This window comes from Rhododendron vialii, chromosome 3a, assembly GCF_030253575.1.
Source record: "Rhododendron vialii isolate Sample 1 chromosome 3a, ASM3025357v1".
In the NCBI taxonomy this organism is placed as follows: Eukaryota; Viridiplantae; Streptophyta; class Magnoliopsida; order Ericales; family Ericaceae; genus Rhododendron; species Rhododendron vialii.
In genome coordinates, this window is record NC_080559.1 from 15,579,041 (window position 1) to 15,601,968 (window position 22,928).

Sequence of the window (22,928 nt, forward strand, 5' to 3'; positions counted from 1 at the left end):
TACACCTTCACATAAGTATAGAGAGAGAGATATCCCTACCAAAATGGGTTTTGAGCAAAACTCTAAATGAATCAAGCTAGGATAGTTGAAGGAAAGTTCGATAAGATAATGAGGCCCCGTTTGATAACAGGTTTGGGATTTGAGATTGGAATACTAATCCCATGGGAGTATTAATACTCTGTATGGTAACAAAAAAGGGTTCGGACTATTAGTCCATTGGGATGTACAATCCGGCCATTAGGGGGTATTAGCAATACCCCGTGGGACTTGGTATTCATACCAATTTCTTCGATCAATCCAATCCCATCATCTAATCTCATCTCAAACAAACATGATATTAATAATCTCATCATCCAATCTCATTTCAAACAAACATACTCATTACTAATCCCTTCTCATTATCAATCTCAATCCTAATCTCATCTCCTTACGAATCCTACCTTTCTATCACTGTTATCAAACGGGGCTTGAGTGAAAAAAGAATATTATAGGGTGACCAAATACACACTTCTTACACAAATTGAGATAAAATATTTTCAAGTACAAACTAGTCAAATAACTTAAGTTTTACATCTGACAAAAAAAACAACAAATATTGCACTAGTAAATTGTAATGTGCACATAATAATGTAGAGACTGTCACGTATATATCCTAATTAATTAATTAGCAAATTGGCAGAGGAGCACCGTTCCACTCCTTCAAGCAATCCAGCAAAGGATCAATCAACTTCCCCTCACAAATGGCTGAGAACACCTTGTCAAACTCCTCTCCCGGTGACCGGACCTTCTCTCCGGTCAAAAATCCCGTCCCCAATTCCTCCCTCACAAACTTGTACAACGGGTACGACCGACATTCCCTGATCCTGTTTCCAATACCTGCCATTCCACTCTCCACATTGCACCGTGCAGTTTCGACTTCCTTGGGCAGGACGGTCTTCAGCTCCTCCTCAAACGCGCAAATCTTTTGGAAAATCGAAGTAGCGGGATTTGTCTCCCTCTCCCCGTTCGCCATAGCGTGCTCCACCAGGACTTGTCGGAGTTTCTGCATCAACGGGTACGTGTAGCTCACCGGGTCATCTATATACGCGAATACGTGCTCCCGGTCCACCACTTTGAGCAATTCTCTCTCTGAAAATCTTGAGGGGTGAAGTTCTCCATTTGAACCCAAGGTTAGAACCCCCTTAGCCACTTGACTCACTGTGTTTTTTACTATGCTTTTTAGGTTTTCCTCCAAATGCCTCAAGTCAATTGCTTGGCATAAGGCTACCAACCAAGTCGCACTCATGAGTTTTAGTATGTCAAGTGCCTCGGCTGTTTTTCTGGATGAGATCAAGCCCAATGAGTTCACATCTTGGTTGTGTTGCTCTGCACTTTGGACATGATTGGTTACAGGGTTAGCTAGGAACTGGAGCTCGGAACAATAAGCCGCCATCGCTATTTCGGCACCTTTGAACCCGTAATCCAAGCTGGGGTTACGCCCGCCAGAGAGATTCGAGGGCAAACCGTTGTTGTAAAAGTCATTAACGAGCTCCGAAAATTGTGCAAATATGAGTTTGCCTATCGCCGCAATGGCAAGTCGGGTGTTGTCCATTGACACCCCTATTGGGGTACCCTGGAAATTTCCTCCGTGTAGGGCCTTGTTACGGGACACATCGATCAATGGGTTGTCATTCACGGAATTTATCTCCCTTTCGATCATTTTGGTTGCGGATCGGATGACTTCGATCTGTGGCCCGAGCCATTGGGGAGATGTATGGAGGGCGTATCGGTCCTTTTTCGGCTTTTGGAGCGGGTCAATGTCATGAAGCCTTCGGGCTTCTTTGACATAAGAGCTGCCGTCTAAAATGTGTTCCATTATAGCTGCAGCCTCGATTTGGCCCGGGTGGTGCTTCAATTTATGGGTCAAATGATCCGTGAATTCGGGCTTTCCTTGCATGACTTCTGCGAACACGGCTGATAAAACTTCCGAGAGGACAGAGAGGATGTTGGCTTCAAAAAGAACCACGGAAGCTAGGCCCGACCCAACCGCGGTACCATTCACCAGCGCAAGACCCTCTTTGGGCTGCAACTCAAAAAAACCGGTATCAATACCCGCCAAGCAGAAGGCCTCAACGGCATTGAGCGATTCTCCATTGGGCCCAACGGCCTTCGAATTGGGCCTTCCCGTTAGAAGCCCAGCAATGTAGGACAAAGGGACCAAATCGCCCGAGGCTGTGATTGTGCCCCGGAGGGGCAAGCACGGGATGATGTTGTGGTTAAGAAATTTGGTCATAGCTTCTAACATCTCGAATCGAATCCCCGAATACCCTTGAAGGAGGGTGTTGATTCTCACCAGCATTGAGGCCCGTGTCGTCGAACGAGGCAGGATATGGCAAGATTCCGTCCCGTTACCGAATATCCCGGCATTCAAGAACCTGGTGCACCAAAATTTCACATTGATTTTTGGATTAAAATACTACTAGTTACCAAGGAGTACTGTACAAACCATCAATCATGTGATCTGTTGAAACTGAAAAGTGCTTGTAATTTTTTCAGCTAGAGAGAGATAGAGGTTGGATTGGACCACAAACAAACTAAAATTATCGTTTTTCATTAGAGTGTAAATTCTATCAGTCGTAGGTGAAAATCATGGGATTCCACCACCGTATGTGGGCCTTATATATAAGACTTTTTTGTTACAATCTGAACCGTTCATCTTGTAGAACACATAAAGTAGTATACTTATGAAAAAAATCAGCTTGATTGGATATCGATAGGTATATCAAAACTTGAATTTTGGTTTACAGAATGGAGGGTCATAGATTTTGAAGTTAAATTGTTTATGGCAGTCCGTTTCCTAAACCAAAATTCAATTTTTAATATATCTGTTGATGTCCGACCAAGCTCATTTTTTTGCGTGCACATACTATTATGTGGGCTTTACAAGATGAACGGTTCAGATTATAACAAAAAATGCTTGGTGGGATCCGTAACGGACTGTGGTGAAAAACCAAAGGTGGAATGTGGTGGAAAGAATTTTAACTCTTGTCATTATATATAGACCCAGAAGGATAAAGATATGGCCTATACATTAACATTAATTATCTAAACACAGACTAATCAATAAACCATATAGCCAGAGCCCAGCTATGAATTTATTGCATTAATTTCATTTCTTAAAGTCTTCAAAAAACAATTATGTAATTTCACGGGCACTCCATGAGCGAAAATGGGTGTTATTTTCTCAAAATAGTAAAGAGGTAGACGTGGGGCTTGCGATGGTTGGATTGAGCACAGTGAAATTACCACTTTGCCCAAAATATTGGAATATTATGAATTTGGAAAAACTATAAGAACTTATTTTTGGAGGGCAAAAGTGGAAAATACTTTTGTGACAATTTCACAAGATGGTTACACCAAAAGGGATTCTCCCTTCGTATATTAGAAAGAATAGATTCTCTCTTTCCTTTTGCGTTTGTTTGTGATTGTGTGTAAGCGGGTGTTGAACATAAAATAAATTTCTCTACCTTTTTTTTTTTGAAAGGAATTTCCTTTACTTTATTATACTCATTTTTATTGGCAAATGCTAACGGGAAGCACGTTTAGCTGTAATATTTTTTTTGAGGTTTTATAAGGTATTGTTAGAGATGTTTTTGGTGCCTTGATCACAGCCAAGTAATAATATTGGAATTTTCTCTTTCATGAGGACAAAAGTAATCGGCTAAATAAGCCAAGTGACCTTGTTTTTTGTTCCTTTTCGAAACCTAATTTTTATGAATAAAGACAAAAATAAGCCAATTTTTTCGTCTTTATTTAAAAAAAATTGATTTCGATAGTAATTTTTTTTTACTTTTTAGATTCCTCTTGTCATGACAAAGCAATAATCAGCAAAAAAAATTGACAAAAAACTAACAAATGTAAAAAAAAAATTGAATAACGACAAAAAAAAGAAGTCATTTTGCTTATTTAGCCGAACAACCTTACTAGTATTTGGCATGCAAGGCACATCAAACTACCACAAAAGGTAAACAATTCATTTTTAAATTGATACGCAGTACTACCAAAATTCTAACCTGGTTGATCCTTAAGAAACCACCAACCCAGATAACGATCGACTCTGTCCCTACAACAATCCTCTAATTAACATTTTCTGTATAGTACCATTCCGAAATAATCTTATGCAGAAATTCATTACTGCCAGATAATGTTGTCAATTAATCGAAAAAATTATTTGGCAGTCTATCGGTCACGTAATACACTAACATCCTTGTCAACGTACACATGTTGTTATGGCACAAATATTAAATGTATGGACGGCACTATGTACGTAGCGGTGCCTCAAGATCATTAAATAATTACTCCAAATATTAATCTCGTGAAATTACGTACAAGTCCTGACAAGTTATATTTTGATTCAAATGAATTGATCACATGCATACGATCATGTGATTGGGCATGAGAATTTTATATACAAGAAATCAATTCGCATATCATCATCTCAAAAAGAAAAGAAAAGAAAAGAAAGGGTATCATGGATTCATGATGATAACTTTTGAGCGAAGAACTTTGTTTACCTAATAAGCTCTTTCTGAAGTGCTCCACCCTGTTTGGTTCTCCTATGAGAAGTTGCACCAAAACCAGTGGTCACACCATAGCTATCTGTCCCCTTGTTCATGCTCTCCATCACCCAATCACTACTTGCCACCACGCCAGCCCTGGCAGTCTCCGAGAGTTCTACTGTAACCTCAGTTTCACGGGTGGCTATCGCAGCCACTTGTGATATTGTTAGGGTCTCGCCACCAAGCCGAACCACCGGCTTCCGGTACTCTGCCACCATGCACTTGACTTCGTCCAAGTGACTACCCTTTAAGGACTCCGCAGCTTTAACCCAATTCAATGGGTCTTGGACACACAAGGAGATGGTGTCATCAGTACCACTACATTGGTCGTTACTAAATTCCATTGCTGAAATTCAGTTGGAGGTATAGGTACCGATCGAGTGGAAAATGTTGGATTAATTTGGTGAAGACCCAAATGGGAATGAATTATTGAAATCCAAAAATAAGGAATGGGTTGGACAAAAATGGCTCGACGAATCCAAGATTTACATAGTGTAAAGCTAACTTTTGTTCATGAACTATCACAAAAAAGTACTAGTAGTTATGTACTTAGATGGAAGGAAATCGAAAACTGATCAATTTCCTGAGTTTTGTGGGGACAAATTAGGGGAAATTATATAGAGGAGGAGAGGATTAGCTCATTGAGATTTTGGGTGTTTGGTGGGGTGGACAGGCCGAACGAAAATGTTAGTTGAAAGCTGCACGAGGCCGTTGGATTTTCATTGAAATATTCGATGGTTAAGATGGTGACACGTGGAACTGCTCGGTGGGGTCCAACATCAGCGGAATTACTCGTCAAAGGGCCTTTAAAAAAAAGGAAAAATTTCAAAATAGCCCCCAACCTTTACCCCAAAATTCAATTAGATTCCCAATCTTTTAAAAACTTCAATTTTACTCTCAACGTTATATTCCGTTAATCAAAACGCCCCCTTCCGTCCAAATGACTAACGGATTCCGTTAAAAGCTCTGTTAAATCGCGTACCGATCGAATTTCGATGATCCGAGCCTCCCAATGTGTTCAAAACGTGATTTTAAGGGTACTTATGAGAAATCAGCAAAAAAAAGACCAGGAAGGGCTTGATCCGAACAATTTTTTTATTGAATAGTTCAATAAAAAAATTGTTCAGATCAAGCCCTTTCCGGTCTATTTTTTTGCTGATTTTTAGTTGGTACCCTTAAATTCACGTTTTGAACACATTGAGTGCTTGGATCATCGAAACTCAATTGTGAAAGGGGAGGTGTGGATCGGTCCGGATTTTGTTCAAGTCCGGACGTCCGGATTTTGCTTCGGTCTGCACCTCCCCCTTTCTGATTGAATTTTGATGATCCGAGCCACTCAATGTGATTAGAACGTGATTTTAAGGATACCCGCGAGAAATCAACAAAAAATATGACCAAAAAATGCTTGATTTTAGTAGTTTTTTATTGAACTATTCAATAAAAATTATTCAGATGAAGCCCTTCGCGGTCATTTTCTTTTGCTAATTTCTATGAGGTACCCTTAAAATCACTTTTTGAAAATATTGAGCGGCTCGGATCATCAAAATTCGATCGGGACGATATTTAACCGAGCCTTTAACGGAATCCGTTAGTCATTCGGACGGAAGGGGGCGTTTTGATTAACGGAATATAACGTTGGGAGTAAAATTGAAGTTTTTAAAAGGTTGGGAGTCTAATTGAATTTTGGTATAAAGGTTGGGGGCTATTTTAAAATTTTCCCTTAAAAAAAATAGGAGTAGGAAATAAAAAGTGGGATTTCAACAAGGTGGGGGGAAGGGGTGGTTGGTCGCCGATGGGGTTTGTTGCACGAAACCAACAAGTCATCACTATCCATTTTTCCCACCAATTTTGTACGCAAAAAGTCTAGGACCACATGGTGTCCATCGCATGGGCCACCACAAACCGTGTGGGGCTCATTTTGATCCCCACATAAAAATTAAAAAAAATATTTATAAATTTTAAAATACTTATTTATGAAGTCCTGTAAAAAAATCAGCTCTAAAGGATATTAATATATATATTTTATGAATTCGCAGGGGCTATTTATTGAGCCCTCTAAGTAATCAGCTCTACGGATATCGGCATGTATATTTTATGAATTTGTAAGGGCTAAACTATGAATTCATAAAATATACCTACTAATATCCGTTAGAACTGATTTTTTACAAGGCTCCATAAAGAATTATTTTAAAATTTATGGGTTTTTTTCTGGATTTTTGTGGGGCCCAGACTTGTGGACCCCACACGGCGCACAGTGTGGCCCATGTGGTGGTCCTAGCACAGTTGTTTTGCACGTGCATTGTTGTTAAGGTGCATGGTCTAGAAAATTTCAATATATATATTTTTTTTGTAAGTGATAAAAAGTATACTTGGCGTTTGATTCGAGGACTGAAAAAGATGGGATTAATAGTCCTAGGATTGATAGTTCCTAGAATATTTGTCTTAAATTAATTTTATCGCTAATTTCACTCAATCCCATGTTTGATTCGCATGGAATTACTTATGGGATAAGGAATAGTATTTATTAAAAAAGTTTTTGAAAAACATTTTTCAAAAAAGGAAAGTTTTGAAAAAGAACAATTTTTAAAAACAATTTTTGGAAATTTTTTTATTACAAAACAATATGGGAAAAGTTTTTGCAGAACTAGTTTTTGAAAAAAAAATTCTTAAAAAAAATTGAAAACAGTTTTTTGGGAAAAAAATAGTTGTTAAATTATTTTTTTGAAAACATTTTTGAAATTATTTTTTGAGAAAAGATAGTTTTCAATTATTATTTTTTGTATTTTTTAACAAAAATAGTTTTTGAAAATAAGAAAGTTTTGGAAATATATATTTTTTAAGTTTTTGTAAAACATTTTCTGAAATTAATATTAAAGAAAATAATTTTGAAAATACTTTTTGAAGTCAATCTCAGTATCATCGAAATAGTTTTGAAAATAATCCCTTCCTTGTCTTGGATTTTATAGAGAAAAAACAGAAGCCAATTAATGTTCTTATTTTTTTTGTTTTTAGGTTAAAAGTGAGAAGAAATGAAAGATATGAATGCGTGTTTTTCTATGAAACATTTAAAATAAAATTCAATGGGTTGTCTCAGCTGACGAGGGAAAGAATAAATTCTCAATTGGAACACGAGCTGTTAAAAAAAAAAAACTAGAACCTTTATGGTTACAAGACATACTACATGTTGGCCTGGTGATTAATGTTTGAAATAAAAAAATTTCTTCTTCTAATGTCTCAAATTGAAAGTCTACTACATTCTATGATCAACTCTTGTAGGAATATATAGTTCATACGAAGCTTTTTTCTTTTAGTTTTTTTTTTTTTTTGCCAATATTGTATATACATTAGTGGGGGTTAGCCGGATGTTAGTAGGTTAGTTACAAAGAGTTTAGGATGCATTCATAATCTTAACTCTCAAACGCCCATGAAGGAGCTCGAACCCTGTTATCCCATATGGGAAGAACCAGAAGATACCAACTGGATTAGAGCCTATTGTCTTTTCTCTTTTAGTTGGGCTCCACTGGTTTCGACACCTTAAGTAATTACTCCTTCCGTCTCAATTTAATAGTCTTTTTTGAAAGTTCATGTCATGTTTAATTTATAATATTTTATGTGTGATTTTAAGAACTTCGTATTACAGAACTAATCGAGAGTTATCAAAAAAAATCCACATTGTATATAAAATTAATTACCGATTTAAAGATATAACCAATTTTTAATCAGATTAGAATAGAACGATTAACTATTAAATTGGGATGGAGGGAGTAAAAAATAAACATTTCATTGTGTTGCAACTGGAGGCTGGAGATTGGAGTTCACCCAACCGTTATCCTGAGGAACCTAAGGGTTTGTTTGTTTTGGCTCTTAAAATTCTTGCGTACAATTTCTAATAATTATTATTTTTATCTATCTCTCTTTATTTATCATTTTCAAAAATTTCCTCCAAAATCCAAACAAGTATGAGCCTAGTTGAGGACTAATTGAGTTGTTCGCAAACGGCTCTAGAAAGTCACTGCGTTGCTTTTGTTTACTATTATCCATTCCACCTAGTGGAAGACCTACCAACCCCATTCCAACCATACATGATCTGTGGTTGGTAGGATGCTGTATTTGCTGTCACACAAAATCTTGTATTTTCTCTACCCAATAGCTTCCTCCCATTCTGATAGTAGAGTATTTGTCAATCAGTAAAGATATTGGTACCGACCATCACCATCCTAAAATCGTACTGACGGTTTCGCCGGTTCTATTTCGGCCATTGGACGGTTGATCCGAACTGTCCAAAAATTCTATTAAAAAAAACCGAGAGGGCTCTCGCGGGAATCAACGGCATCCGATGCGTGTAGGGTGCTCGATCCAAACACCCCATTTTTGCATATATGCGAAAATGTGGTGTTTGGATCGAGCACCCTACACGCATCGGATGCCGTTGATTCACATACATATATATGCGAAAACGGGGTGTTTGGATCGAGCACCCTACATGCATCGGATGTCGTTGATTCACCCGTAAGCCCCCTCGGTTTTATTTTTTTAGAATTTTTGGACGGCTCGGATCGGCCGTCCGATGGCCGGAGTGGGCCTGGCGAGACCATCGGTACGATTTTGAAATGGTGGTGGTCGGTACGTATAGCACTACTCATTTGTCAATGGCATGATTTGATGGTGCTAGGCACCCTCGGCACAACACAGTGTTATGCAGCATCCAAGTTGTTCATTCGACAATTTCATAGTCCAGATTTTATCTTGGTAATAAACCGCTCGGATGCTACATGGTAGAGAAAAGATTTGAACTGTTGAATTACCGAACGGACGGGTTGGATGCCGCACAGTGCGGCGGGTGCACAACACCATCCCCTAGTTCGAATGGGACATAGAGGCCAGGTTTGCCTTCAACTAACTGAATTAATTTTACAAAAAAAAAATTGGCTATGTTTTCATTTTCGTTCCTATTTTTATTAGTTAATTTACGATTCAATTTGTTAGAAAGGATGCTCATTTGTCCACCTAAATTCTACACAATATTTTTCTCTTCTGTAAGCAAGAATCTTCTGAATTAAAAAAATACGCAATTGAGACATTATTGAATACTATCTGAGCAATAAGTTCCGAGACGACATAGCCAGAAATCTCAACGAATGGGATTAATAAACTCTTACCCAAGAACATCTCTAACATATATTTGTTCCCTAATAGTACGGAAACAATTTGTATAAGAGATAAAATTGAATGAAAGCAACCATGAATGACTTTTTTCTTATTGAGAAAATTAATATATAAAGAAGTCATTTGTTGTGTAAAATTAAGATGTCTTTTCATTAATTAGTATATAAGTGTAATAATATTAGTATTTATTAATTGATTCTCATCCAAATGCAAACAGTTTTTTCAGAAGCCGCATATTGTGAAAGTCCTATTTGATTAATTAAATGCTCAGGATAAATTTTATACCTTAGGTGCAACATTTAGGGCAATTTCCGAATTATAATTATTTTTTTAAGGAGATTGAGTGACTACACTTGCCCATTAGTCCATCCGCACCGGATATAACACAAGGAATATCAATGGATCATGCAAGCTTAATTGATTAGTAAACCCGCCGAGATAATTGGGAAATACTGTAAATAGTATTAATTAATCACCCCATTTTCTTGTATGTATATATATAGTATATATAAGTTCTTTCTTTATTTTGTACTTTGAAACTTTCAATAGTGTACTGTACGTACTCATGTGCATTGAACCCCATATATATATATAGAAAGAAAGAAGTCTTTCCCAATGATTGTTGAAAATATTGACTAATTAATTATATAAGCGCGCAGTTAATTTTGACTAATTAAGCAAGTTGAAAGGCCTTATGAAACCAAAACCAATTGCATGCAACAAACCGATCCATATAGTATAAAGTATTACATAGTATATATTTAAAAAATAACCAAGACAAGAAAGAGCAAGCCATTAAGCAGATGGAGTATTTAAAAGTCATGCTCACCACCAACCACCACTTGTATAATTGTTGGGGTAGGTGAAGCAACCATAATACTCCTACTTATTAGTATTAGTACTCCAAACAAAAATAAGATTAGAGAGTATATACTGTACATAGTATTGCATGTTTGCTCTGGCTGGGCCTGCAGGTTACGTATGTGCAACTACGGTGCGAACGTAACTCTGACGAATCAATTCATTAATGGGGTTTGTTACTAACAAAATTTGTGGTGCTTTCTGTTTCTTTTCATTTATAACTCATGTGTTTGGCTGGGCCAATTTATACGCACATTGACTAATCTTAGACGACCATTTTCAATGCAAAAATATGTGGTGTTAGCTACTAATGTTGTAGCCTGTTATATATATATACTAGTGGATGAGCCCGTGCCTGAAGGCACGGCGCAACACGTTTTGAAAACAATTAAATTGAATTACCATTATATGCTTCTAACCAACCCAATAGCAAACCTGTCTTTTTCAAGAAAAGATTTTTTAAATAAGCTTCAAACAGAGTACATCTAATCAATTTGAAAATTCAGTGAATTTCGAAGATGTCAACAACAAAAAAAGAGCTATCTAAGTTTCACAAAAAAAAAAAAAAAATGATCATAATCTAAGCAAATTAAATCACTGCATAACGATTTGTTCTTTCAACCTCCCTAATCCCCGCAAAATATGCATAGAGCAGTTCGAACAATTCATCAATTAAGTTAGATACAAAAAACTTACACATTCATCAAACCCCCCCAAAGAATGCTAACTAAGATATAATTCTAATAGCAAATGGGCCTATGCCTGAAGACACTAATTCAAATGCACTGACCAACAACCCTGGCGCATTCAATTCTCAAAAATTCTACATAGGATCATCAAAATTTAGTGCATTGAATTCCAATTCAATCAAGCAATTTTTTTTAAGTTAGGGAATACAAATCAAAGAAACTGTACAATTGCATGTGCTATGGCTCGTACCAATCTAAACCAACTACTCTATTTTACTATTGACCTCATCAGTCTAACAAAGGACCCAATAGCTCCATCTCCAAAATCATTGACATCTGAAAAAATAAAATAAAAATCATATTTATGTCAGTAAGAAGGGTTACCTAATACAAGCTTAAGATGAGAGGCAAAATATGAATTTTATTTTTATACTTCATAGAAGAATTGCCAGAGTCAAAGAATGCAAATCAATCTTGTGTATTTGATGTGTATTATAGAAAGCCAATGGGGCCATTATACTTTTGAGGCTAATGCTCGTGTTTTTTACAGAAAAATCATACAATCCGTAGCGGCTCGAATGCACATCAAGTCTTAGCATAGGTACGCTTTCCATGTTAACAAAAAATATGCTAAACTAACAAATGTCACGTGTTGGACACTCCGGAGACATGCACCATGTTGACGACACATATGGGCGTGCCCATTAAATTTAAAAGAATGTTGAATTTTTTATTAAAAAGGACCACAGTGTTGGATTTCTCGTCGGACCTCCCTGAATGGACTAAAGAGATCATACAGCACCCCGTTTTGAATCCACTACAACTAAAGCATAGAATGCTCTACATTTTGTCAGGCACTTCGAACATACAAAAGGTTGAAGTTTTGTGAAGTATTACTTGGTGGAGCTTAGACGTGCTTTAAATCCATATAACAATGGATGGTTAACTATTCAGAAATCTTGTTTCAAGAGCGACTACATACATGTCTAAATAAAAAACTTTTGTATTAAAAACCAAAACCATACCTATTTTCGACTTGCATATTCGATCTCTCGCAAGTGCAATGCCTCCTCAACATGCACGGGTAGATACTGCTGAAGACCATGGCAATCGGCAATACTAACTGTAAACAGAAAAAAGGAAAAAATTGAAATAAACAAAGCAAGGAAATGGAAAGACAACAAAAGAGAACGTCTATGGAGACGGCGAGGGGGAGGATGAGAATGTAGATGGCTTACTGCTTCAGATTTGGGGATGAAGCTGACTTTCTTTTGGTAGCCTTTTGTAGCCCTTCGTCTACAGTTTACAGTGAAAAGTGCTTCCGTGTTTTAGTCATGCCAGTGTATAAAGTTTAAAAAAAATTAAAAGCCAAGGGCAGAAAGCTCATTAAGCACGATATGCAATAAGTGAAGTGCATATTAATATGCCAATCTACTGTACAAAAGCGAGGACACATAAATTGAACAAAGAACATAGCTAGGAATCTTAAAGACGACCGTGTTGGAAAATATAAATTGAAGGATTCAAAAAATTACCTTCTTGAAGGCACCCACTGCTCCTCATGCTCACACTTTCTTTTTTCTCTTCTTCATCCTTCTTCAATCTACCTTCCTCTTTTGATATCTGCAGAATATCCAAAAGACAAAAAGTCATTCATTAAAAATAGTAAAAGCACAGTAGCTAAGACCATAAGGAAAAAATGCAAGCTGAGCTTCAAGCTTGATCTGTCAAGAACTGAAGATCTCTCCAACCTTCAGTTTTAGTTGTTGAAATGTATCCGACCGCTCTTCTCTTGTTCATACTTCCCCTATACCAAAGTCCCACGGGATATGAATTAGCAAGCGGTTTGACTTTGACTCATCAATCATTACCAAAAAGCATTTGGCATGGAGAATGTAAGTTTTATTCCAAAAGCTGAGCAAGGTACAACCAAAATGCAATGTTGGAGTAATATGAACACAGGATGCCATAAAATGATTCTTTCTTTTTCCAATATGGCACACAAAAGTAATCCATGGGCACAGACCATAACACAAAAAGAGAGCAATGATTATACATGATCTCCAAATCTCTGATGATTAGTGCACCTAGACTTCAACAGAAGGTATCGGTAAAAAAAAGCCATTCAACACCTCAAGAAAAGAACACAATTACGCAGGATTGTCGTAATTTTAGCACACCAACTCTTTCACTGAATTTTTGCATGTTGTATATGCAGGAGTGCTACAGATAGTAATCTATGCTAGTGCTAATAGACAGAACAAATAGGCCCTCCAACAATTTAGAATCTTAGATAATTGCGATAGCTGTAGACTGCCATCTAAAGGAGAGAAAGAACACAAAGAAAAACCCTACCTATGCACTTCCTCCCACATCAAAAACCTCCACAAAGTCACAAAATTGCTCAAGAGAGGAAACCTTTCTTAAGAGGTAAGACTAACAATATACAATATGTTGCAAAGATCTGCTAGGTCAATATTCCCATAGCAAAAGAACAGACCAGAAGAACATGGACATAAAGGCCAGTGCAACCTCACTTTACCTCATCGACCAATGACTTTATCTTAGAAGTTGTGTCTTCTTTAAGCCGTTTCTTCCTCTTTGCTTAAGGTCTTATGCAGTACATTTAATTGGGACAAACAAAAATTAGCTCGTATAATGACCGCTATTATCAACATTTTAAAGAAACTTGATGATTTTTGTTTAGAAGAATGTGCAGTGCATAACCACCATTATGGTCTGCATTGTCTAATGTGTACCCAATGATGATTTTTTATTCTCAAATCCGAACATGAAAATTGCTACAAAGTATAGCACAAATCACTATACAAAAACTGTGAAAGTGTTTCTGTACATTAACGGGCCATGGCAAGTAAATCAAGCCGATACCCAATGATTCAGAAGTAGCAATGTAAAGTCTACAATAATGGAACATCAAATGAGCCATTAGATGTAAAACAAAATCATCTAATTAATAGGAAAGCTATACCTGTTAGATTCTCTTGAAATGCATGGGTTTGGCCACCCAACGATTTCCTCTGAGAGCAACAGAAGTGGTCGACTTTTGGCAGGATTGATGGTTCGCCAAACACCCTGTTAACCACCAATTTCTGATAAAAAAAAAGATCATGCCATGCTGGATGTGAACGATAAAACTCCTTAAACTGAAAAAAGAGACGGAAAAAATAAGGAGAAGAATTCAAACCTCACAAAAACTATAGCTAGGGCTTTGAAACCTCAACCATGAAGCCTCCTGGTTTCAATCTTAGCCCTTAACCACTTCCTTCTTTTGACATTTAAAAAATACAGATTATTTACCAAACTGCCATTCAAAAGTTAGTTTGTGAGAGGGACATTTTTTGGACCCTTGGATGTGTAGAATTGGAGAGTCAAGATTGAAAGAAAAGGAATTTTCTTTTGGATATATACTACGCATTCTCTCCCTTAGAACTGTTTATGTCTAATGCAACTTCAAGAAGGCCACAAATGCACAAAAGAATCAACTCTTGGAGGGGACAAAAAGATCTAAAAAAGAAATGAAAAAATAGCCAACAAAAGTACTAACAAAATTCATATTTGCCCAAGGGATTTCGACTCATTTCTTTATTCCCAATAAAATTTCACAAATACCAAGACCCTACAATGATGAACATGAAAAAGAGAAAATCATGCGAATTCGGCAAACAAACGCAGAGCCAAGACAGACCGATACTACACAAAAGAAAATTTTTCATACACCCAATTCATACATCCAATTAATTCCAAATCCCAAAATCTGTAAAACGAACTCAACAGTCAATGTTGCAGTTTGGGCAGTGTAGGTATGGTGGTGTCCGTAAAAGATTAGGAGAAGAAGTAGATATGGAGAAAAAGAGGAGATAGAAGAGTGTTCTGCTAGTCCTTCCTTGACCTCGCTCCCATGCCGATGGGAGACAAAGGAGAAGGGGAAATGGACCAGATGCACTCTGCACTCAAAGTTTAAAAAAAATTGAAGTAATGATTGATTGTATATGAAAGTCAATGTGGCACTCGATTTTCCATCCACAGCTTTGGGAATTATATTCAATGGTGTCAATCTATACTTTTGAGTAATAAGGCCGATGATAAAAGAAACCAAAGCAAACAACCAAAAATTAAAAGTAAACTTCACATCTAAAATCTCTCAAACAAATGAACCAACTGACTTACCTATTCAATGGTGTCCACACCATTTCTTTCTCCATTTCCTAAAGCGTGAGGATTCAAATTCCCATTGTCCTTGCTAAGAGAAGAAAACTGTATGCACAAACTGGTTAGAATAACCTAACCAAAATACACAAACGAAGAAACTTGTAGCCAACGAACTAATATTAATACTCAAGGACAATACTCTAGTTTACAGCTTACTAATCAAAGTAGATTGTAGAAAGCAAAATAGAATGACTATAGCTTCTCACAGCCAGTCCTACTTAGGCTCCAAGTAACATTCTACCTGCCTACATGAGAGTATTGGTACAGTTATGGATTTTCTAAGGAACTTTTTTTTTAATTGGTAGTTTTCTAAGAGTATATGTATGGGTTCAAATTGGCCCTTGACTGAAAGCCACAATCCAGATTGCCTTCGATTTCAAAATTTTCGAATGAAAGAAAATATAACCACTATGTGCTCATCAACTATCTCTCTGTATCTATCCACCATGTGGTCAATTTCAGGAATTGCTTCCATTGTGGACTTTTACCAAACATGTGGTGAGCAAGTAACAATAAAAATTTTGACCATGCACTTTAGCACAACCACGAACTACACAACTCCGAAGCCAAAAATTTCGACCATGCACTTTAGCACAACCACAAACTACAGAACTCCAAAGCCTGAGTAACAATAAAAATCACAAAACTTGAGAAAATAATTTCGTAGAACTTACCAAAAGTGATTTCCGGAGTCTCCGGAGGTGGCGAACGGGATGAGCTTGGAATCGAGCAGCTCGTAGATCGAGGAGGGCTAGAGGCGGCAACATGGACGGCGTTGCCGCAGGACTCCTCCTTCTGGTCGATGGAGGAAATGATGCGCCAGGAGGCGCGGCGGGCGCCCATGATATTCTTGTAGGCGACGGAGAGGAGGTTGCGCTCCACCATGGTGAGCTCCTCATTCGTTCAGACCGGAGACCTTCTCCGTGAACTCTGTTCCTCGGAGAGAGAGAGAGAGAGAAGGTGAACTCTGTTCCTCGGAGAGAGAGAAAGAGAGAAGGTAGAAAGGGGAAAGTAAAAGCAATTTTAGGAATATGTACGTGTTTTTCAAATTTTGAAAACAAAAGCAGAGTTTTTACCAAAATGCCATTTGCCACTTTTATAGAATTGCCCTAAATCTTATTGATATTTCCTGAAATGCCATTTTTGTTCTTAGCCCCAGTATGACACACTATTTACGAAAATGCCATCCAAAAGTTAGTTTGTGAGAGGGATAAAATTAGACCATTGGATTTTTAAGAATGGAGGGTTGAGATTTGTTTGGGAACAAATATTATATTGGAAAAAATCCCTCCCTTGTTATATATATATATATATATATATATATATATATATATATATATAAAGAACGAAATTTGTTCGATCAATCGATGGATGCAGGGAAAGGGCAGTGAGTCATCGACAAAGTGGTAATGCAGCTCGGGGCAGTGGTTTATGGGTAGCTCCATTAGATGGGTACGTCAAAATTAACAAAGACGGGGGCGTCTGTGGCGGATTTACATGAAGACCAGTGGGGGCATGTGCCCCCATTCTACTTTTAATAATTACAGATTGGCCTACAATATTTAGGAACTATTCTAGTTTATCCCCTTTAGTTATATACTACTATATGTCTCTTATGTAAGAGTAATGCTTCATGTTTTCTTTCCCTTTATGAAAGCACTGCCCTACAAATCTGTTCCATGTATTAATGCATATGCTATTTTTTAGCCATTGATGAGTACTGGTTTTCTGTTTTCTCTATGAATTTTCATCTATCTGGTTGTTTTATTGATTCTTTTTTTTTTCTTTCACTTTCACACTTACATAGCTTAAGGTTCTCTTGGTTAGTGTTAGTGTATAATGGTTACTATGGTGCTTTATAATATTAGAAGAGTTTTAATATATCTACTCTTAAAATTTCATTCATTTGGTTGATTTTGTGCTAAACTTACTTATAGACATACAAAATGCATTTCACTTGATTACATCTTGCCCAAAGGAAATTAAATTTCCCTAGCCTAATGGTATATGGTGCCCCCCACTAAATCCAAATCCTGGCTACGCCACTGCGGGGTGTGGATGCATGCAGCGAAGGCCAGCGGAAGGGATTGTGATAGGTGCTGAAAGCACCCATTTAATCCTTCTAATTTATGCCTTGTTGGTTTGTTTACATTGTTACTTGACGTGATTTAGTGTTTTACAGTGTTTGCAGGCCTTGAGACCGATAGGTGCAAAAACGTGCAGTTTGGAAGGTCTTATGGAGAGTTGCCGTAAAGATTAATTGGCTAGTATTCGGTGGTGGAAAAATAAAATAGCAATAGAGATGGGCCCTATAAATGCTCCTACTGTGCACGTGGCTGTGGAAGTGCAATTGGTAGCAATACAATATGATTTATACTTGTATTGGTTGGCTCAGTGCATATACAAGGAAGAAATTGGTTTGAAAAGGACTACCATAAAAGCGAGGAGTTGCAATAGGAAAAGAAGTCTTTTCTTTTATGGAAATATAATCGGCAGCAGCATTATAAAAGGAAAAAGAGAGTTTCGTTATTGGGGACTTCAGGAATAACAGAGAACGAAGGACGGACCAGGGCTGCGAACAAGGGACCATTCGGCTGAGGAAAAAGCTACGCACGTTTTCATGGCCGGCTAAATCCCTTGTCTAGGGGGAAGATGAAACTTCGCACCAAGTAACTCTATTTTATGTATGAATTGTAGGTTTATTATTCGGATCGATTGTATAACTAAGAACCCTTTCCCTTTCAATTGAATGGAATGATTTTGATGGTTTTAATCTATTGAGTATTTGTATGCATGCTTTCAAATACGAGTTATACAATGGTTTTCATCGATTGTGGTTGGAATTCTGAGATAGATTATACTCGTAAGACGGGCTGTGCCATTAGGCGGCTACACCGTACTTCTGAGACGGTTCATGCTATGGGATAATCTATACCTTTTAACAACTCAATTATTTTCTAGAAGATTATTGCTAGGGTTTGCAAGCCCTAATAATAATCCCTTCTGATTCGAATAATTAATCTCGCCTATGCATGTTGGAGTTATGCGGTTGAGGTGGATTCAAACCCTAGATTTTCTCTCCAATCGTTACAAACTTTCCATTTAATTATTTCTCTTAGTTTAAAAAATTCTCCAAATTCAAACAACCAAACTTCCTTTGCCCGAATTAATCTAAGAATTAATCGAATTTGGCGTAACTCAGCCATACTGTCTCCGTTGGAACGATACTCGGTCTTGACCACTATTCTACAGAGTAGTAGTTAATTCTCAGTTTTATAAATATATTTTTGACACGGAACGACGCGGTCAAATTTTGGTGCCGTTGTCGGGGACAGTTTGCACGGTTGGATAAGTTCAACACGTTTTTAGTTTAGTTCATTTTTTTTTTACTTTAATTTTGTTTGTTAGTTTTGGTACTCTTAGCTACAGGTTACGAGGTAACAAAACGAGCAAAGATCACTGTGGAGAACCGGTGCCATGATATAAAGCGATTTTGTTGACCCACTATGAGTTTTGTTCTTCTTTTTGGCAAATTAGTGTATGTGTCTGAAGTACCCCGTTTTTACACCTGTGGGGTATTGAACTTGCATGCTTGGTCGTCGATCTTTGGAATCCGATCTCTTACCTCTTAATTTGGATTTAGATAGGAGACGTAGGGTTCACAAAAAGACCAACTTAGTCACAATGGCAGATGATGCTAATGGAGCACTTGTGGTACCAAACCCCGTTCCTCTCAACTCACACTTTGCCCCCACGGCTTACACTACACCATCATGTGTACGATTACCCGCAATCGCGGCTAATCAGTATGAGATTAAGCCCGGTACACTCCAAATGCTCCCTAAGTTTCAAGGGCAAGCTCAAGAGGATTCATATCAACACATCACTGAATTTGAAGCCCTCAGTTCCACGCTTTTAATTCATAATTTTTTGATGGATGCATTGAGATTGATTTTGTTTCAATTCACTTTGACAGGGAACGCCAAACATTGGCTTAGTACTTTGCCAACTAATTCTATAACATCTTGGGCGCAAATGAGTGCGGCATTCCTTAAGAAATTCTTCCCCATAGGAAAAACACTCAGATTTCGGCAGGAGATTACCACTTTCCAACAAGCTGAGAATGAACAGTTCTATGAGACTTGGGAGAGATATTGGGATCTCATTCGTAAGTGTCCGCACCATGACATATCTAAGTGGCAATTAGTACAAAGTTTTTATTCTGGGCTGCTTCCGCCTCATCGTGTGATGGTTGATGCCTCATGTGGAGGCTCTGTGATGGTTAAGAGTGAAGCGGAAGCCTGGAAATTGTTTGAAACTATGAGCGAAGGGTCCCTACAAAATGTTTCTTTTGAGAGGAGAGGTAAGTTAGTCACTACTGGTTCTGATAAGCCACGAGGTATTTATGAGATTAAACCATCTCACGACCTCAATTCCAAAGTTGAAATACTGACTGAAAAGGTTGAAAAGCTCCTTTGTATGGGACCGGCCACCTCACAGCCTCCACTTTCTCAGGAGGCATGTTCTTTATGTGCTAGTCCAGCCCATTTCATCACTGATTGTCCTGTGGCCCCACAATTCTCTATTTTTGTGGAGGAGCAGGTTAATGCTGCACAAGGGTACGCTAATGCACGGGGTTTCTCATAACCAGGTAATGATCCGTATTCTAGTACTTACAACGCAGGGTGGGCTAAGCATCCTAATTTCTCGTGGAGATCGCAGGAGCAGGGCAGTTCCTCTACTCAACAGCCTAGGCCTTTTAATACTCCGTTTAATCCAGCTGCCTATCGCTCACAAAACCGCCAAGCACCCACCCAATCCTCGCGGGATCCATCCTTCGAGGACAAGGTGCTGCAAGCGCTTGACCATTTAACTGATACCCAACAGGAAGTGCGTTCTAATATCCAATCCATATCGCGGCTCGAGACCCAAGTGGGTCAAATAGCCAATGCACTTAATCGTAGGGAAGAAGGTAGGTTGCCTAGTTAGCCTGTCCAACCCCCTGGAGGACAGTTTGTGGTTCATGACTTGCCTCTTGCTGATGCTAAGGTAATCATGACTTTGAGCAATAAGAGAGAGGTCGAAACCCGACCAGAGAAAGCGAAATCGAAGGAGCATTTGGCTCCCTCCGACCCCGATGACTTTGGGGAGGAGAGTTCACAGAGTAAGGAGGGAAACCCTCCAGTCACACCTGCATCACCCACTTCTGTGTCAGCGGGCTCTAAGGTACCACCCTATGTGCCTAAAGCCCCGTTCCCATCATGTTCGAATGCACCATCTCCTTTTCCTAAGAGGGGAGCACCTATGGAGGATACCCTTGAGGTATTCAAGCAAGTGAACGTTAACATCCCACTCATAGATGCGATCAAACAAATCCCAACTCATGCAAAATTTTTGAAGGACCTCTGTACTCAAAAGAGGAGAAGCCGAACCAATGTGTCTAAAAAGGTCCTTCTCACCGAGCAAGTGAGCTCTATTTTTCAATCTGATGCTCCCCTTAAGCTGCAAGATCCTGGTACCCTGACTATTGATATAGTCATTGGGAGGCATGCCATAGAGCGCGCACTTTTAGACTTAGGGGCTAATGTCAACTTGATTCCGTACTTGATGTACGAACAAATGGGGCTTAGGGAGTTGAAGCCCACGTCGGTTACCTTGCAATTAGCTGATAGATCCATTAAGGTGCCCCGTGGAGTAGTTGAGGACGTTCTTGTCAAGGTTAATGATTTTCAATTTCCGGCTGATTTTATAGTCCTTGACACAAAATCGATGCAAACCCTCAAAATTCAGACTCCGATTATTCTTGGCCGTACTTTCTTGGCGACCGCAAATGCTAATATTCATGTGAGGAGTGGAGAGATGGACGTGACCTTTGGGAACATGACCCTTAAGCTTAATGTTTATAAGGCCGCGAAACACCCTCAAGTGGAGGAAGACTGCTTAGCAGTCGATTTCGTGGAGGACTTGGTGGAGGAGGCATTACCTTATGTTTTGACCGATGACCCATTGGCCGCTTGTTTGGCACACTTTGGGTATGAGGAGTATGATATTGATCAGTCCATCGAGGAGGTGAATCTGTTACTTAAAAATTCACCTCCAAAGTGGACAGCGCAGTTTGAACCTCTTTCTGCACTTTCTAATGAGAACGCCCCTCTGTCTATTGAGGCTCCACCGAAACTTGAGTTGAAGCCACTTCCGACTAATCTCAAGTATGTGTTTCTAGGTACCGATGACACCCTTCCGGTTATTATTGCGTCTGACCATTCTGTCACACAGGAGGGTCAATTGGTTAAGATACTTAAGCAGTATAAGAGTGCGATAGGGTGGTCTATGGCAGACTTGAAGGGTATTGATCCCTCCGTGTGCATGCATCGCATCAATTGCGAAGAGAATGCCAAATCGTCACGTGAGATGCAACGGAAGTTGAACCCGAATATGAAAGAGGTGGTAATGAAGGAGGTTGTGAAACTTTTGGATGCGGGTATCATATACCCCATTGCGGATAGTAAGTGGGTGAGTCCCACTCAGGTGGTGCCCAAGAAGTCGGGCATAACTGTGGTCGAGAACAAGAGAGGTGAGCTTGTCTCGACATGCGTCACCACGGGGTGGCATGTTTGCATTGACTACCGTAAGCTCAATTCCATGACTAGGAAAGATCACTTCCCATTGCCTTTCATTGACCAAATCTTAGAGCGGTTAGCGGGCAAAAGCTATTACTGTTTTCTAGATGGCTATTCTGGATACAATCAAGTGCCCGTCGACCCTGCAAACCAAGAGAAAACTACCTTTACTTGTCCTTTTGGCACTTTCGCTTACCGGCGTATGCCATTTGGTTTGTGCAATGCACCCGCTACTTTTCAGCGGTGCATGATGTCTATTTTCTCTGACATGGTGGAGCAGTTTCTCGAGGTCTTTATGGATGACTTTTCGGTCTTTGGGACCTCGTTTGATGATTGTCTCCGCAACTTGAGCAAGGTGCTTAAGCGATGCATTGAGAAAAATTTAGTGCTAAGTTGGGAGAAGAGCCATTTTATGGTTCAAAAGGGGATAGTGTTGGGACATGTGGTGTCTACGAGGGGGATTGAGGTGGATAAAACTAAAGTTGACTTAATTTCGCGACTCCCTCCCCCATCTTCTGTTAAGCAGATTAGATCCTTTTTAGGGCATGTGGGCTTTTACCACCACTTTATTCGTGATTTTAGCAAGATTGCTAAACCCTTGTGCGATCTCCTCACCAAGGATGTGCCATTTGTGTTTGACGAGGCATGCATGATGGCCTTCGTCAAGTTGAGAGATGCCCTGTCCTCTGCACCTATTATGAGGTCACCCAATTGGGCATTACCTTTCGAAATCATGTGTGATGCGTCCAACTACGAAGTTGGCA

The 22,928-nt window shown here is 38.8% G+C and overlaps 3 protein-coding genes and 1 non-coding gene across 9 annotated transcripts; 1 reads left to right on the forward strand and 3 right to left on the reverse strand.

Moving 5' to 3' along the window:
• Window positions 1–490: 490 nt before the first annotated feature.
• LOC131318698 (phenylalanine ammonia-lyase-like) lies at window positions 491–5,229 on the reverse strand. Its single transcript, XM_058348634.1, has 2 exons — window positions 4,554–5,229; window positions 491–2,414 (listed from the first exon to the last, which is right to left on the reverse strand). Exons 1-2 carry the CDS (start codon window positions 4,940–4,942, stop codon window positions 665–667), a joined length of 2,139 nt encoding a protein of 712 aa, XP_058204617.1. The 5' UTR covers window positions 4,943–5,229; the 3' UTR covers window positions 491–664.
• A 6,224-nt stretch (window positions 5,230–11,453) lies between these two features.
• On the reverse strand, window positions 11,454–16,491 carry LOC131318699 (uncharacterized). Of its 6 annotated transcripts, none has more exons than XR_009197791.1 (7): window positions 16,219–16,491; window positions 15,503–15,589; window positions 14,304–14,407; window positions 12,850–12,937; window positions 12,553–12,610; window positions 12,340–12,437; window positions 11,454–11,650 (listed from the first exon to the last, which is right to left on the reverse strand). XR_009197791.1 is itself a non-coding variant. In XM_058348635.1 (4 exons), the coding sequence occupies exons 1-4, from the start codon at window positions 12,965–12,967 to the stop codon at window positions 11,641–11,643; spliced, it is 306 nt and encodes a 101-aa protein (XP_058204618.1). In that variant the 5' UTR covers window positions 12,968–14,251; the 3' UTR covers window positions 11,454–11,640. The 6 variants fall into 6 exon arrangements, 1 of the variants encoding a protein (XP_058204618.1); XR_009197789.1 differs by having other exon boundaries at window positions 14,520–15,589; XR_009197790.1 differs by lacking the exon at window positions 16,219–16,491 and having other exon boundaries at window positions 15,503–15,727.
• A 1,355-nt stretch (window positions 16,492–17,846) lies between these two features.
• On the forward strand, window positions 17,847–20,533 carry LOC131321145 (uncharacterized). Its single transcript, XM_058352152.1, has 4 exons — window positions 17,847–17,961; window positions 19,188–19,367; window positions 19,521–20,180; window positions 20,229–20,533. The coding sequence occupies exons 1-4, from the start codon at window positions 17,847–17,849 to the stop codon at window positions 20,531–20,533; spliced, it is 1,260 nt and encodes a 419-aa protein (XP_058208135.1).
• On the reverse strand, window positions 19,628–19,734 carry LOC131321426 (small nucleolar RNA R71). Its single transcript, XR_009198472.1, has one exon. It is a non-coding gene; the product is annotated as a small nucleolar RNA R71 (small nucleolar RNA).
• Window positions 20,534–22,928: the final 2,395 nt, after the last annotated feature.

Bases quoted from the DNA above. Each gene is read 5' to 3' on its own strand.
- LOC131318698 (XM_058348634.1), bottom strand. From the start codon at position 4,942: ATGGAATTTAGTAACGACCAATGTAGTGGTACTGATGACACCATCTCC. The intron at 2,415-4,553 runs GTAAACAAAGTT...TTGGTGCACCAG, and splicing joins CTTCAGAAAGAGCTTATTAG to GTTCTTGAATGCCGGGATAT.
- LOC131318699 (XM_058348635.1), bottom strand. From the start codon at position 12,967: ATGACTTTTTGTCTTTTGGATATTCTGCAGATATCAAAAGAGGAAGGT. The intron at 12,633-12,849 runs GTAATTTTTTGA...AAAACACGGAAG, and splicing joins CAGTGGGTGCCTTCAAGAAG to CACTTTTCACTGTAAACTGT. The intron at 12,438-12,552 runs GTAAGCCATCTA...TTCTGTTTACAG, and splicing joins TCATCCCCAAATCTGAAGCA to TTAGTATTGCCGATTGCCAT.
- LOC131321145 (XM_058352152.1), top strand. From the start codon at position 17,847: ATGGGCCCTATAAATGCTCCTACTGTGCACGTGGCTGTGGAAGTGCAA. The intron at 19,368-19,520 runs GTACACTCCAAA...TCACTTTGACAG, and splicing joins TCAGTATGAGATTAAGCCCG to GGAACGCCAAACATTGGCTT. The intron at 20,181-20,228 runs GTTTCTCATAAC...CTTACAACGCAG, and splicing joins AGGGTACGCTAATGCACGGG to GGTGGGCTAAGCATCCTAAT.